The 17,234-nt window shown below is 37.7% G+C and overlaps 1 protein-coding gene across 1 annotated transcript in view; it reads right to left on the bottom strand.

Annotated features, from left to right (window-relative positions):
• Positions 1-16,696, bottom strand: part of LOC124581876 (molybdenum cofactor biosynthesis protein 1-like) — a 64,454-nt gene extending 47,758 nt beyond the window's left edge. The window contains exons 1-3 of the mRNA XM_047131300.1: positions 16,568-16,696; positions 15,242-15,462; positions 7,835-8,090 (exon numbers count right to left, since the gene is read on the bottom strand). Of these exons, the coding sequence (XP_046987256.1) occupies positions 7,835-8,090; positions 15,242-15,462; positions 16,568-16,696 (606 nt within the window). The remainder of the gene's footprint in view (positions 1-7,834; positions 8,091-15,241; positions 15,463-16,567) is intronic.
• Between the last annotated feature and the right edge of the window lie 538 nt (positions 16,697-17,234).

The following is a 17,234-nucleotide window of genomic DNA, read 5'->3' as shown; positions in this document are numbered from 1 at the left end:
TGAGGAATGTCAGATATCACTTTTGTTTTACTTGACGATTTTCCATCAATTACTATGAACTGTGACCTTTCTGACAGGAAACCACACATCCAGTTGCACAACTGAGACAATACACCATAGGCACACAAGATGATTAGAAAATACTTGTGAGGAACTGTTTCAAAAAGTCTTCTGGAAATCTACAAATATGGAATCAATTTGAGAGCCCCAGTCGACAGCACTTATTACTTTGTGTGACTAAAGAGCTAGCTGTGTTTTAAAAGGTCAATATTTCTGAATCTATCTTGGCTATTTATCAATGAATCATTATCTTTGAGATAATTCATAATATTCAAACACAATATATGTTCCAAAATCCTAATGCAAATCAACATTAGTGATATGAGTCTGTTATTTAGTAGATTACTCCTCTTTTCTTTCTTGAGCATTGGTGTGACCTGAGCAACTTTTCAGTCTCTAGGTATGGATCTTTATCAAATGAGTGGCTATATGTTGTTGTTGTGGTCTTCAGTCCTGAGACTGGTTTGATGCAGCTCTCCATGCTACTCTATCCAGTGCAAGCTTCTTCATGTCCCAGTACCTACTGCAACCTACATCCTTCTGAATCTGCTTAGTGTATTCATCTCTTGGTCTCCCCCTACTATTTTTACCCTCCACGCTGCCCTCCAATACTAAATTGGTGATCCCTTGATACCTCAGAACATGTCCTACCAACCGATCCCTTCTTCTGGTCAAGTTGTGCCACAAACTTCTTTTCTCCCCAATCCTATTCAATACTTCCTCATTAGTTATGTGATCTACCCATCTAATCTTTAGCATTCTTCTGTAGCACCACATTTTGAAAGCTTCTATTCTCTTCTTGTCCAAACTATTTACCATCCATGTTTCACTTCCATACATGGCTACACTCCATACAAATACTTTCAGAAATGACTTCCTGACACTTACATCTATGCTCGATGTTAACAAATTTCTCTTCTTCAGAAACGCTTTCCTTGCCATTGCCAGTCTACATTTTATATCCTCTCTACTTCGACCAACATCAGTTATTTTGCTCCCCAAATAGCAAAACTCCTTTACTACTTTAAGTGTCTCATTTCCTAACCTAATTCCCTCAGCATCACCTTACTTCATTCGACTACATTCCATTACACTCGTTTTGCTTTTGTTGATGTTCATCTTATATCCTCCCTTCAAGACACCATCCATTCCGTTCATCTGCTCTTCCAAGTCCTTTGCTGTCTCTGACAGAATTACAATGTCATCGGCGAACCTCAACATTTTTATTTCTTCTCCATGGATTTTAATACCTACTCCGAATTTTTCTTTTATTTCTTTTACTGCTTGCTCAATATACAGATTGAATATCATCGGGGAGAGGCTATAACCCTGTCTTACTCCCTTCCCAACCACTGCTTCCCTTTCATGTCCCTCGACTCTTATAACTGCCATTTGGTTTCTGTACAAATTGTAAATAGCCTTTCGCTCCCTGTATTTTACCCCTGCCACCTTTAGAATTTGAAAGAGAGTATTCCAGTCAACATTGTTAAAAGATTTCCCTAAGTCTACAAATGCTAGAAACGTAGGTTTGCCTTTCCTTAATCTTTCTTCCAAGATAAGTCGTAAGGTCAGTAATGCCTCACATGTTCCAGTATTTCTACGGAATCCAAACTGATCTTCCCTGAGGTCGGCTTCTACTAGTTTTTCCATTCGTCTGTAAAGAATTCGTGTTAGTATTTTGCAGCTGTGGCTTATTAAACTGACTGTTCGGTAATTTTCACATCTGTCAACACCTGCTTTCTTTGGGATTGGAATTATTATATTCTTCTTGAAGTCTGATGGTATTTCGCCTGTTTCATACATCTTGCTCACCAGATGGTAGAGTTTTGTCTGGACTGGCTCTCCCAAGGCCGTCAGTAGTTCCAATGGAATGTTGTCTACTCCAGGGGCCTTGTTTCGACTCAGGTCTTTCAGTGCTCTGTCAAACTCTTCACGCAGTATTGTATCTCCCATTTCATCTTCATCTACATCCTCTTCCATTTCCATAATATTGTCCTCAAGTGTATCGCCCTTGTATAGACCCTCTATATACTCCTTCCACCTTTCTGCTTTCCCTTCTTTGCTTAGAACTGGGTTTCCATCTGAGCTCTTGATGTTCATGCAAGTGGTTCTCTTATCTCCAAAGGTCTCTCTAATTTTCCTGTAGGCAGTACCTATCTTACCCCTAGTGAGATAAGCCTCTACATCCCTACATTTGTCCTCTAGCCCTCCCTGCTTAGCCATTTTGCACTTCCTGTCGATCTCATTTTTGAGACATTTGTATTCCTTTTTGCCTGCTTCATTTACTGCATTTTTATATTTTCTCCTTTCATCAATTAAATTCAATATTTCTTCTGTTACCCAAGGATTTCTACTAGCCCTCGTCTTTTTACGTACTTGATCCTCTGCTGCCTTCACTACTTCATCCATCAAAGTTACCCATTATTCTTCTACTGCATTTCTTTCCCCCATTCCTGTCAATTGTTCCCTTATGCTCTCCCTGAAACTCTGTACAACCTATGATTCTTTCAGTTTATCCAGGTCCCATCTCCTTAAATTCCCACCTTTTTGCAGTTTCTTCAGTTTTAATCTACAGGTCATAACCAATAGATTGTGGTCAGAGTCCACATCTGCCCCTGGAAATGTCTTACAATTTAAAACCTGGTTCCTAAATCTCTGTCTTACCATTATATAATCTATCTGATACCTTTTAGAATCTCCAGGGCTATATATGATTTCTAATGGAGCTATTGTATCAGCATTCTCTGAAAGAAACATAACTGCTTTATGACACTGAGGAGAGCTACTACTAAGTTACTCACAGTTGCAGTTGTTCTTGATTTGAATACTGCAATAATAACTTTGTTGTCTTTGGTGAAGAAATTTCAGAAATCCGTGTTTAGTAACCCTGCTTTAGTAGCACTGTCATCAGTAATATTACCACAGCTATTGCGCAGTGAAGGTATTGGTTGTGTCTTGCCATTGGTGTACTACACATGCAACCAGAACCTCTTTGGATTTTCTTCCAGATTTCAAAACGAAGTTTCACTATGGGAATTATTAAACACATCTTCCACTGAAACCCACCCTAAGTTTCGAGCTTCAGTAAAACATCGCTAATCTTGGAGATTTTGCATTCTTTTAAATTTTGACATGCTTTTTTTCATTGCTTCTGCAGCTGAGTTTTGACATATTTTGTGCACCACCCTTTTAATTTATTTGGTATCCTTTCAATTTATTTGGTATATATCTCTTAATTGATGTCGATACTATTTCTCTGAATTTAAGCCATGTCTGGTCTACACTTACAAAGTCAGGCTTGAAGGAGTAGAGACTAAGTAGAGACCATCTCCTTGGAAGGCATCAAGTTAATTTTTATATGCTTTCTCATTAAATGCCCTATTGTGTAGGGCTGAAAATTAATAGGGATAAGGTAAACAGAATGTGCAAAGTAAGTGGAAATTACTCGTCTCTTCCCCGATTACAGTGCAATAGAAGATAATACAAGATGTTGACAGATTGCCATATCTCGGTAGCTTTGTATGTAATAATGAGGTCACAGATGCAGAAATCACCAGCAGAACTGGAAAATCAGTCCATATGGCAATTAGGTCTGTAATATGCCAACAAAGCTTTGACTGCACTCCTTTATCGTTTATATGTGTGAGACTTGGAAAATGTCAGTAAAATCAGCACACAGTCTCCATGTTTTTCACCAACAATGCTAGAGATGAATTCTGAAGATGTTATCCCAACCAAGTTACAAACGATGAAGTGCTGAGAATAAGAGGTCTACACAGCCTGCACAAAATTATTGTTGAAAGAAGACTGAGGATTGCAGGTTATGTTCTACGCATGTAAGGTGGAAGAATCCCAAAATCAACACTGTTGTTGAAATCAATGGACAGATACAGATGTACAGGAAGACCTTTTAACACCTGGAACTTTTGCAATGAATCTTCAATCCATGGACACAAACTTGGAGGAAGGTGAGAACTTGGCAGCTGATCAAGTGAACTAGTGGAAACCAGTTCCTTGTATGGTACACAGCAAATCTGAGTAAGTTAGTAAGTAAGTAAGTAAGTAAAGTACAACTGGGGATTTTGCAAAACTGTTGGATGATTGATATTATTGTCTAGATTTGACACTCTTGGACTTCTACCTTTTCCTTGATGTGTATTCTTCAAATTGTGAGTTTTACGAGAAAGCTGATAGATACTTACCAATCAACCTTCCCTGACACGAACTGACATTGTCTCTTTATAAATTCTACTGTGCTAACAATTATCTACTGAGAATCCTCGACTAGGTCTCCGCAGCTCAAATGAGCCAGTTTCTTTTAAATTTCTGTCTTTGGCTATAATTGTCTTCCAAGTATGGTGACACAACATCCTGTCATGAAACTTTTGCCTTTACACTTGTTTACTTTTCTGGACACTGCCTTTTTCTGCACTGTGCACTAAATACACTATGTGAGTAATGTCCAATCTCCAACAACCAATCGTGAACTGTAAACAGCTGTAAACTCTACCAGGGCACATAACAAACAATTAACATTTGTGTTTTAGTGTTCTAAGCTGTGAGGTCATCAGCGGACAAATAATTTAGTACCTATTCCTGGACAGCCAGAGTGGCCGTGTGGTTCTAGGCGCTACAGTCTGGAACCGAATGACCGCTACATTCGCAGGTTCGAATCCTGCCTCGGGCATGGATGTGTGTGATGTCCTTAGGTTAGTTAGGTTTAATTAGTTCTAAGTTCTAGGCGACTGATGACCTCAGAAGTTAAGTCGCATAGTGCTCAGAGCCATTTGAACCTATTCCTGACGTGCTGTTGTTTGGAACAACAACTGACATGATCCAAAATATTACTTTCTTTTATTATAGCTTCACTTTTATTTTGTCTAATGATTACTAATTTCAGTATCAAATTCCATCATAAAGCCACTATATGATCAGAAAGCATAGTGTATCGTTAAAATATTGTTTAATAAACAGATTACCATTATATCATCATTCCTTAAAGTAATGTCCAAAGTGGAAGGACAGATGATTAATTTTGAGTATATACTAAAGTCAGAGTACTGAACCGGATATGAAAGAAGGAAAACCAGAAGGGCAGTGAGATACGGGTGCCTTCTATCACCTTACTTCCTTAATATGTTCATCTAGGAAGTAATAACAACAACAAAGAAAAGATGACCAGAATCAAAAGGTAATTTCTGGAATACGCCATGGAAATGTGATAGGACCATTACATTTACAATGTATATAAATGATCCAGTAGAAAGTGTCAGAGGCTCCTTAATATTGTTCACAGGTACTCTCACTTGTCCATCAGAAAGTAGCAATAACAGAAGACAGTATCAATTTGCACAATGACCTGCAGAGGATTGGTGAATGATGTAGGCTCTGGCAGTTGACCCTGCACATAAATAAATGTAACATATCACACACACACACACACACACACACACACACACACACACAGGAAAAGAAATCCAATACTGTACAACTACACTATTAATGACAAATTGCTGGAAACAGAATCTACCATAAAATATCTAGAAGTAACTATCCAGAGCAACCTTAAAGTGGAATGACCACATAAAACAGCAATAGAAAAGCAGATGCCAGACTAAGATTCACAGGAAGAATCTTAAGTGAATGTAAATTACCCCTGTGTCCTTACCCAGTAAGACTGACAGAAGAGAGAAAGAAGATCCAATGAAATGCGGAGTGTTTTGTCACAGGATCATTTAGTCGCTGTGAGATCATTACAGAGATGCTCAGCAACTCCAGTGGTAGATGCCATAAGAGAGCAGTTGTGCATCACGGAAAGATTTACTACCCAAATTTCGAGAGAGTAGTTTCCGAGAAGAGTCTGACAACATAATAGTTTCTCTCATATACAATTCACGAAATGATCACGAGAAGAAAATTTGAGAAGTTAGAGATAATACAGAAGTGTACTGACAGTCATTCTTCCCAAGCACTGTTCACAAGTGGAACAAGGCAGAGGGGATCAGTTGGTGGCATGAGACGTACCCCCTGCCACACACAGTTAGGTGGTTTTTGGAGCATGATGTCGATATGGAAACTTAATTGCATGCATATACACTGCAGATTGATGACATCACAATAGTAAATCAGAGTAGGAACTAAATAAAATGTTTCAGGCCTTAAATCAAGAAGTGGTAAAACTAAAGCTAAAAATGAATACAAAGAAGACAAAAGTTATGGCTACAGACAAGAAAGGAGGAGGAGGTAGGACTGACACAAGAACAGGCAATGAGCAACTCAAGAAAGGAACTGAAATTCAATATCTCAGTAGCATTTTGCAAGAAAACAATCAATATTTCAAGGCATTCAAGAAAAGAATAGCACAGGTGAAGAGTTCCTTCCAAAATAAGAAGAAGCTGCAACTGAATAAACATATCAGCTTCCACATTAAGAAAATATTTGTAAAGACCTTTGTGTGGAGTGTTCTGACACACAGATGCAAAATCTGTACATTAGAAAAGCCAAAGGAAGCTCGCCTCAGACCTGCTGAAATGTGGTTCTGGAGGAGAAGTACAAGAACTATCTGCATTGACAGAAAAATTAAAGGAAATAGGAGAGAAGAAAGAACCACTGAAAGTTATAGGCCAGGGCAAAGCAAAATACACTGGACACTTAACTGGAGACGATAATCTTTTAAAAAACATTTCTGAAGGCAAGATCGTAGGTAAGAAAACAAGGGGATGACTGAGAACATCCTACTTAAACAATATGATCAATGAATGGGATTTTCTTCACACATGGAGATGAAGACAACTGCTGAAGAGAGGAAGCTGCAGCTGCAGAGACAAGGTTTAACCTTTTGGAAGAGTAAGGACAAACTAATACAAAATATGAGTCTGCATGGTAGCTACATATGGAATAAATGACAACTTCTTGTGTGCAGTCATCAAGTCACTTACCTCAGTAGGTGTCTTATCTACTAAAAGTAAAGGTCACTGTTGTGCTTTCAATAGATGTGAACTGCACCCTGAAAATGGTATGTCTAGTTTGCAGTTGTACAGAAGCTTTTTATTTTGCAAAATGGTTCAAATGGCTCTAAGCACTATGGGACTTAACATCTGAGGTCATCAGTCCCCCAGACTTAGAACTACTTAAACCTAACTAACCTAAGGACATCCCTGCCTGAGGCAGGATTCGAACCCGCGACCATAGCAGCAGCACGGTTCTGGACTGAAGTGCCTAGAACCGCTCGGCCACAGTGGTCAGCTTTTATTTTGCACAGAAATGTTTGATAATAAGATGAACTGATGCTGGCACTTGCTACTGAAACCAGTAGTACTTAGACACAACAAAAATGTGACTACAGAATTAAGAATAATTTTTCCAAACAATCGAGTATTTTTACCAAAACAACACCACAATAGTGGAAACTTATTTTAAACTAAAGACACAAAAGAAAAAAAGAGAAACTGTAAAGATCTTGAGTCTCATAAGACTCTCTTGGGAGGAAAATATAAGATTTTTAATTGGTAAACTTGCAAGGCATCCTTTTTATGTTGTATAAACTACGAAACTGTTAGCATCGTCAGCTAAAATTTACTTCTTCTGTCTTAATATACCTTCCTTCACTTACAGCTGCAGTGTGGAGACAGCGGTGAGGGTGGGAGCGGGGATGGGGGCGAGGGTGTGGGCATACTGCTTTAAAATGGTGATTCTTGTATTGATATTCTTAACAACAGATTTATATATTTTGTTTATGAAAGTCTGCATGCGATGACAGCTGCACTAGTAATACCTTCACAGGGTCGTATTCAAGTTGCAAGGCTAGATTTATGCCAACCATGACACGCTCCCAGCCTTTCCTCCTCGTGATCTGGTTGTAGCGTTGGGACTGCAGGGTGTCTAAGCTGATGTTCAGACCGTCAAGCCCTGCCCTCTGCAAGGCAACCAGCTGTCTTGTCAACATGAGGCCATCGGTTGTCATTAAGCCACTTTCGAGATCTTTTATTTCCTTCAAGGCACCCATGAAACAGCAAATTATTGTAAAGAAACTGAAACAAATAATTTGTAACATTGCTGCTGCATATGAAACAAAACTCCAGTTGATAAATTGAAAATACAAATTCCTCAAAAGTTAACTGTACATTTGCCCTAATACAAAGAGATAAGAAGGGTTAATAAACTGAATTGAAGAATGCAAGTTAAGATGGCAATGAAAAAATAATTAAAGGCATAAGATCACCTACTGCAACAGGGAAATGGGAATCAATATGAACCATTACCCAGCTACTGTCAACTGATTCCATGTCTCCATGCACACTGTATAAACCACTGTGGGTTTGTCCGACAAAGTACATTGTTGTACCACACATTATGGTTTTTCCCCATTCAATGCTCATGTGGAGTGTGGGAAGAATGATTCTTTAAATGGTTCTGTGCATGCTGTAATTAATCTTGCCTTCATGGTCCCTATAGGAGTGATACATATGCGGTTATTGTATAATCCCTAAATACCTCACTTAATACAGGTTCCTGAAATTTCATAAATTAGGTTTTGTCATATATTTGGCGTCTATCTTCACTTGTCTGGCATTTCCAATTTTTAGTAGCTTCTTGATGCTCTCCCATGCATCAAATAAATCTATGATCAATCATGCTACACTATTTTGTATACATTCAATGTCTGCCATTAGCCTTATTTGTTATGGGTCATACTTAAGCAATATTCTAGAATGGGCCACACAAGTATTTTGTAAGCAATGTCCTCTATAGACTGATTGCATTTTCCAGTATCTTACCAATGAATTGAAGTCTGCATTCTGCTTTGCCTACAAGTGAGTCTATGTCACCATTTCATTTCATCCAGATATTTGTATGAGTTGACCAATTAAAACTGTGATTATTTGATAATGTAGTCATACAATACTGTCTTTTTTTTGTTTTGTGATGTGCTCCAATTTACATTTCTGAAAACTTAAACTCAGTTGCCTATCTTTGGACCAAATTGAAATGTTATGATCTGACTCAAATTTGTGCAGATTTTTTTCAGGCAATAATTCATTATAGACAACTCTATCATCCAGGAAAAGTATGAGGTTCCTTATAATATCGTCTTCCAGAACATTAAGGTACAACATAAATGCAATGGTATAAATTACTATAACTGTATAAATAAGTTTATAAGTGTGTAAAATACATTGAACTATTTGTTACAACAAAATATTGTACCGGTATACTCAGCAAGATGTTAAATCAGCAGATAGCTACATTTTATGTTCAACATTTTGTGTACAGCATATATGCTGGAAAGGATTTATACCCAAATTAAATAAATCTGAAGAAATGGTAGTGTGTGTCTGGAAAAAAAATCCGTAAAAACTTATACAGTCCAATTTGCTATTATGTCACTGTTACTGAAATATAATACAAAGTAACTGAATTCGATGAACATTCTCAGAGTGCAATATGCCTCAGAGTGAAATGCACAGTAATGTCAACATTATTTTTTAGGCTATGTTTGTGAAAATGGATGAAAGCAAACCACACATTTTGTTCTCAATCTGCGGAAGCATTATGCACTGTGAAACACTGTACTGCTGTTATACATAAAAGCTGTCTCATTGCCAACATCTTTCCCCTGCTGGCTGTTCTACACTTCTCATAACTAATTCAACACGTTGTAAGATATTTTATGCTGTATGACACCACAGTCCAATCTGGTTAGGATAGCATAAAAATAATATATGAATTTCAGTATTGAAACTGGAAAAGCAGAACAGCTCTCATCACACTGGATATCAAGTCGAGGTTGGATTACAGCCATGGGTACATCATTTCATGCTACTCAACTGAATGTCATATGTCAGAGTTCTTCAACTGTAGTGGCTGGCGACTGGTGGCTGGCGGCTGGTGGCATACCCATCTCTTGGCATCCTGTGAACAGATGTTCTCCACAGGTGACAGATTTGAAGAAAATGCTGGATACGGCAACAGTGGAACACTCTCTGTATCGAGGTAGCTCAGTACAGCTCAGGTGATGTGTAGTCTTGCATTATCTTGTTAAAAGATAACATCAAAGAAAGACTTGTAAGGGATAGAACAATTTATCAGCTTCCTGAACATCCTTCCAACAGCGAGGAAAACAAAATAAACAAGAAAGAAGAACAAAAATACAACGCTGCTGACATTCCTAATTTAAACTAGAGGTATGTGATGCTGTAAATATGATTCCCAATTACCAAATTGTGAATACGCCCGATTTAAAAATTTATCACCATAATGTGCAATCCCTGCGTAATAAGATCGATGAAATTAACGTTCTATTAACACATGAACTTAATGATATCTCAGTGTTATGCATTTCTGAGCACTGGCTTAACCCAGAATTAATCCAGAATACTAAAATAAACAAATTTGTCTTGGGTGCTTACTACTGCAGGAAAAACAGCAAACAGTGTGGGGTAGCAATTTACACAAAGGATAATGTAGATTTTATTACACTACCTGACTTAACTAGGGCAAATGTCGAAAAGGATTATGAAATTGCAGCTATAAAAATTACTCAGTTCAACCTGGTTATTGCTACAGTTTACTGATCACCGTCTGGGAATTTTGAACTTTTCTTAAACAAAATGGAGTCATTGCTAAATAAAGTAAATAAAATGGATTGTGAATTTATAATCTGTGGTGACTTCAATATTGACTTCCTCACGAATAGTGGAAATAGGGAGACCACTTTGAACCTTGCAACGTCCTTCAATTTAAAGGCTGAAGTAAAAGCAGCTACCCGAGTATCAGAAACTTGTCAAACAGCTCTTGATCAGTTTCTAGTAAATAAGAGTTTACACAACACCTCACTAAAAATTTTCAATGCAGGTTTTAGTGATCATCTTGCTCAAATATTAAGCATAAAAGTACAAGGCAGTATTATTAACAACATGTCTTTTAGAACAGCATATCGAAGCTATAATCAGCATAATGTGAACTACTTCAACAACTTATTACACAAAGAAAAATGGCTAGGAGTGTACAAAATGAATGATATAAATGAAAAATTCGACACTTTCATTGATACATTAACCCATTTCTTTGAACTTGCATTCCCACTGAAAACATTAACCATACGGGGAAACTCTAGAACAAACAGCTGGATCACAAAGGGAATAAGGGTTTCATGCCAGAAGAGAAGACTACTTCATGAAATATGTAACTCGAAAAATTCCTCACCTGTAGTACGCGCATACTATAAAAAATACTCCAAAATATTAAGAAAAGTAATAAAAGCAGCAAAAATAATGCATAATGATGAAATCATTTATAATTCAGCTAATAAATCAAAGGCTATGTGGAGTGTTATAAAAAAAGAATGTGGAGAATACAGACAACCTTGGAAAAATATAACACTATCACATAAAAATAAAAAAGTAACAAACCCCTTAGAAGTAGCTAACACATTTAACAACTTTTTCACAGGTGTTGCTGAAAATATGTTACAATCAAACTTTAAGAGCATCCAGGCAAATGAATATAAAATAAGTACATGTAGAGGATCAATGTACATCGGTTCTGTTTCACAAGATGAAGTAGCTAAAGCAATAAAAGGAATAAAAAATTCCAAATCGGCAGGTATTGATGGTATACCTGCAACAGTGTTAAAGGAGAGCGCATCAAACCTAACTGAAGTACTCACACATTTATGCGACTGCTCACTTCAGGCAGGCACTTTCCCTGATGTGTTAAAAACATCAAAAGTTATTCCTGTATATAAAAAAGGGGATAAAGACAATGTAAATAACTACAGACCCATCACAATTTCCTCCTGCATCTCTAAAGTACTGGAAAAAGTTATGTATGAGAAACTTATGAAATTTATAAATAAAAACAGCATCCTATGTAATGAACAACATGGATTCAGAAATAAGAGGTCAACGACAACTGCTGTCTATGAGTGCACCAATTTCATCCTAAAACTGATGGACAAAAAACAGGAAACAATAGGAGTCTTTATTGACTTGTCAAAAGCTTTTGACATGGTGGACCATAAAATTCCGCTATCAAAGCTAGAAAGATATGGTATTCGAGGTCTGTCCAACAAGTGGATCAGTTCCTGCCTGACAAATCGTATGCAGGCAGTGTGCGTCAAGCACACAAATATTGAACTAAAAACTGTATCTAATCACTTATCTGACTATAAACAAATAAAATGTGGTGTACCCCAAGGATCTGTATTGGGACCCCTTCTGTTTCTTCTGTACATAAATGATCTAAGCTTAAATATTGATGCACACAAATGAATCATATTTGCAGATGACACCACGATTCTACTAAAAGGAGACGACGATGAACAGTTACAGCAGACAGTAAACACAGTCACAAAACAACTTAGCAGCTGGGCACAGAGTAATCGGCTTGTAATAAACAGTAAGAAAACTGTTGCTCTAAAATTCCACAATGTTCCTAACAAGGACATGTTTATCCCATCAGTCTCTATCAATGACGAACCAGTTGGTAACAGTACTGAAACCAAATTCTTAGGACTTTGGCTGCAGAGTAACATCAGATGGAACAAGCATATTGAATGTCTCAATGCAGAACTGACCAAAACACGTTATCTTCTTTGTTCATTAAAATCATGCTGTAGTGAGAAAACAGTATTGAATGCATATCATGCGTACTTTCATTCTCGTCTTAGATATGGGGTCACCTTCTGGGGAAACTCTAAAATAGCTAATAGCACTTTTAAACTACAAAAAAAGGGCCATTAGAATCTTGTTTGGGTGCAAGCCTAGAGACTCTTGTAAACCCCTGTTTAAGAAATCTGGTATTCTCCCATTACCGTGTGTATACATTATGGAAACCCTTTTGTTCTTTAAATTAAATGTAATAGGCAAGGACCAGAGGCTAAAAAAAACTGTGATATACATGAGCACTTTACCAGACAAAACAGGAACTTACATATGACTCAAATCAGCATAGCACTGTGCCAAAAAGGTACTTTTCACATGGGAGTTAAGCTTTATAACAAACTTCCTGAAAACATAAAAGCTATCACTGAGGTCAATACATTTGGAAAATCTCTAAAGTCATATTTACAGCATCACTGCTTTTATTCCATTGAAGAATATTTAAATTTATGAAATGTGTTATATAAATACTTGTGTGTAAAGTGTATTATTGTAAGCTTAAATATGTATGCTTTGAAATTACTTTCAGCCTGTATATTTATAACTTGACTTGTCCAATGTCTTATGCATAAGCTGCTATGTAGACAACAGGACCAATAAAATACAATCTACAATCACGGAGCCCTTGAAAATAGGGCACAGCGATAGGCCTTAACAAAACACAAATGCAATGACTGCTGTCCAAATTACTGGATATGTGAACCAGAAGTTGTGACATGTATCCAGTTGCACCCCATACCATCACATCACATGCTGGACCCGCATGAGAATGACAGGTACAATCTGGCCAGGTCTGTTGGCATCAGAGCCTCCAAACACAAGTACATCAATTGTGACGATGTTGCAGAACCGAGACTCGTCTGACACGATGACACAGTGCCATTCCTGTGTCTGGCATTGTTGTCAGTTGCACCGCTGTCAGTTCACCTCTCTCTAGAGCTGCATTAAGGGCTTGACAGTCTGTGCTGCTCCAGATGCCATCACATTGTCTGTGTGGATATCTGTCTCACTGTATACAAGCCCACTTCCTGACTAAATGTACACAACTTCACTGCAGGATCACGTACGCATGAGCGAACACTTGTCTGCCCTCTCAGGTGCTAGTTGGGTGGCACTACTGAGGCCCTGCAAGGCATTTAGCATGGCCCTCCTGAACCTACCAATTCTATGTTGGCACAAAATGAGATTCTGAGCAATGCAAGCAGCAATATAGTGAAACAATAAACCAGAGTCTCAGCAGACCATGAGCCTGCCACTGCCAAATCTGGAATGCTGATAAACATTTCTCCTTCTTCCATTATGCTTAACACGGTCATCGTGTAAACAACCAACACTGAAATAGAATTTCTGAATGAGAAACCTGCTCTATAAGCTTTTCTTGCATACAGAATATGCATGGGAGTGCTGAAAAGTAATGCCTCTGAATTTTTTATTCTGTTCTCAATATCGGTCGAGGTATGACACATCACGCATATTACTTGGTCAACTTTCCCACTTCACTGACTTGTGGCACACCTCCCTTCCGCAAACAGATGGTGTCGCAATAGGCAGCCCACTCTGACCAGAGATTGTGAATATGTTTATGGTGCGCTTCGAAGAAGAGGCCCTGATGTCATCCAAATGGAAATCCATCTTCTTCTTCTTCTTCTGTTATGTGGATAACACACTTGTCATCTGGCCTCATGGAAGAGACAAACTTCTTGACTTCTTTGTACATCTGAACTCCACACGCCACAAAATCAAATTCACTATGGAGACCAAAGAAGAGGGAAGACTACCATAGCTGGACATCATAGTCAGGAGAATAATGGACAGCACCCTGTGCCACAGCGTGTATCTGACTCTATAAAACACATAAACTCAGTTCTCCCTATGGCACTGTGAATAATTTCAATAACAAAAAGTGAGATGAATGTTGCAGCTTACAATTAATTTCCACTTTGGCTTTGTATTCAAGATCAGTCTTACCTGAGAGTGCAACATTACATCTTTAGTTAATTTAATTATATGTTCATTAGATTTTGGTTATAAGGCACGTTTTGCTGCCTAATGTTTCATCTCCAAATACTGGAAACAATCCATGGAGGAGAAGGTATTGACGCAGTGCTTAAACCAAACAGAAGACCACAACTGCAGCCATACTCAAGCAAATTGCTATGCAGTAGTTTCAGTGAATTTGATAATGATGTGGCTGCTTTCATAGTGGCCCAGTCATATTGTGGGGTACGGAATGCCAGTGACAGGGCTGGAATTGTAGGTGACAGATGGGTTTTTGGCAAAGCCTTGTATCAATACCTACTTAATTATTGAGCTGAAAAACTGTAAAAAACATTCATGCAGTAAAATCACACAAAAAAATTTCCTATTTCTGCAGGTATTGTGCCTTCTGTTACTTTTTCATTACAAAAACATATTGATTCAAGTTTATAAAGTCACAACTATGTCACTGTGATTTGTGTAACACACATTCTGGAACATGTTCCAGGAATGTCATGAAACAGACAGCTTAAAATAATTACTCTAGCTCATCTTTCAAGACTTGCATGCCAACAACAACACCATCTATCCAATCTCTTTTTATTTCACTTTCATGAAAAGATTTCTCCACAAAGGATATCATCTGCCATGTAGGTAGTGCAAGAGGAAATTCCACACTAACATTTGGGTAATCAAGTGGATTCTGTGTCTTGTCAGAACCAAGTACAATCAACCCAATTTCATCTTTACCACTGGTAAATATCTGGAAACATATTAAATGGTAAAAATAAGTTTTGTTTATAACAAGTTGTATACCAATAAAACATCACACACAGATAATCTTTATAAAATTATTTAATTGGATAGATAAAAAATCTACTCACCAAGCAGTGGCAGAACACACACATAAAAGACTGTTGTGATAGGCAAGCGTTTGGAGCCAGTGACTCCTTCTTCAGGCTGAAGGGTTGCAGGGGAAGCAAGAAGGATGAAGGAAAAGGACTGAAGAGGTCTAAGAAAAGGGGTAGATTTTGGGAAAGTCACCCAGAACCATGGGTCATGGGTGACTTACCGTACAGGATGAGAAGGAAAGACTAATTGTTGGGGACTACATCGGGCAAGATTCGGAAACCTGAGAGCTTAAAGGTGGAAGACAGGGTAATATGCAAGACAGAGATTACTACTAAAACTGTATATGGTTAATAAGAGTGAGAAGGTAAGTGTATTGTATGCAACAGTTGTGGGAGGGGGCAGTGAAAATAGACGGGAAAGACAATGAAAGATGTAGAAAGCTAAAACGGAGTGAAGCAAAGAGTAATTACAGTGAAGAAAAGCTGAGACAGGAGAAATTAACGTAAATTAAGGCGAGGTGGGTGGTGAGAACCAAGGACACGTTGTAGTGCTAGTTCCCACCTGCGGAGTTCTGAGAAACTGGTGTCTGGTGGAAGAATCCAGGTGGCATGTGTGGTGAAACAAGTGCCGAGGTCACGTATGCCATGTTGTAGAGCATGCTCTGCAACAGGATATTGTGAGTTTCCAGTATATACACTATGCCTATGCCCACTTATCCTAACTGATAATTTGGTGGTAGTCATGCAGATGTAGAAAGCTGAACAGTTTTTACATAATAGCTGGTATATGACATGTGTCGTTTCTATTTTTCGCCTAATCCGAAGTTCTGGGTGACTTTTCCAAAATCTACACCTTTTCCTGGAACTCTCCAGGCCTTTTCCTTTACCCTTCTTCCTTCCCCTTCAACGCTTCTGTCTGGAGGAGCCACTGGCTCCGAAAGCTTGCCAATCACAAATAATTTATTGTTTTTGTTGTTATAGTTACTCTTTATAACCTACTTAAAATACATCACGTACCCTCCTCTCCACAATTCTTCGAACACATAGTTTTGCCTTTTGCAAAAAATCACTGCGTTTCTGTATAACATACTTGGAGTCAAAGTGTCCAACATCTATTACAATTATAAACAGAAGAAAGAAAGTCATTGTATTTATTGGCAGTATTATGCAATCAAATATTTTGAAAGAGTTCCAGTGGTATAAATTTACAAAATCTTACAAATAAATATATACGTTTATTCTTTAAATCAATTCTTAGCAATAACATAATAGTATAAATTGCAGAATCAATATAGCCAATTTTAATGTAATGACTGCAATACAAATACAATATAACAGCGATAAGTTATAACAAATGAGAGAGAGAGAGAGAGAGAGAGAGAGAGAGAGAGAGAGAGAGAAAGAGAGGCATTTAGACAATGTTTCATTACAGTGTGAAACTTATTAGAATTAAAATGAAGCCATAGTGAATTATTACATTCCAAAACTAGTAATTATTGTGTTCTTTCACCCCAAAATAATACATTCATTAGGCAATGTATACTTTTAATTTCAGAAATTTTTACAGCTCTGAACTTCACTGCTTCGATGAATTTATTACATGTGTCAATGAATGAGGGTTGATAACACTGATTTAGTCATTCAATTGTTCGTCATGTGATATTCGCAATGTTCTTAATAACTT

The sequence above is a fragment of the Schistocerca americana genome, unplaced genomic scaffold (genome assembly GCF_021461395.2).
Source record: "Schistocerca americana isolate TAMUIC-IGC-003095 unplaced genomic scaffold, iqSchAmer2.1 HiC_scaffold_38, whole genome shotgun sequence".
Classification (NCBI taxonomy): domain Eukaryota; kingdom Metazoa; phylum Arthropoda; class Insecta; order Orthoptera; family Acrididae; genus Schistocerca; species Schistocerca americana.
The sequence above is the reverse complement of the archived record's forward strand: the minus strand, read 5'-3'. Positions and strand labels throughout refer to the sequence as shown.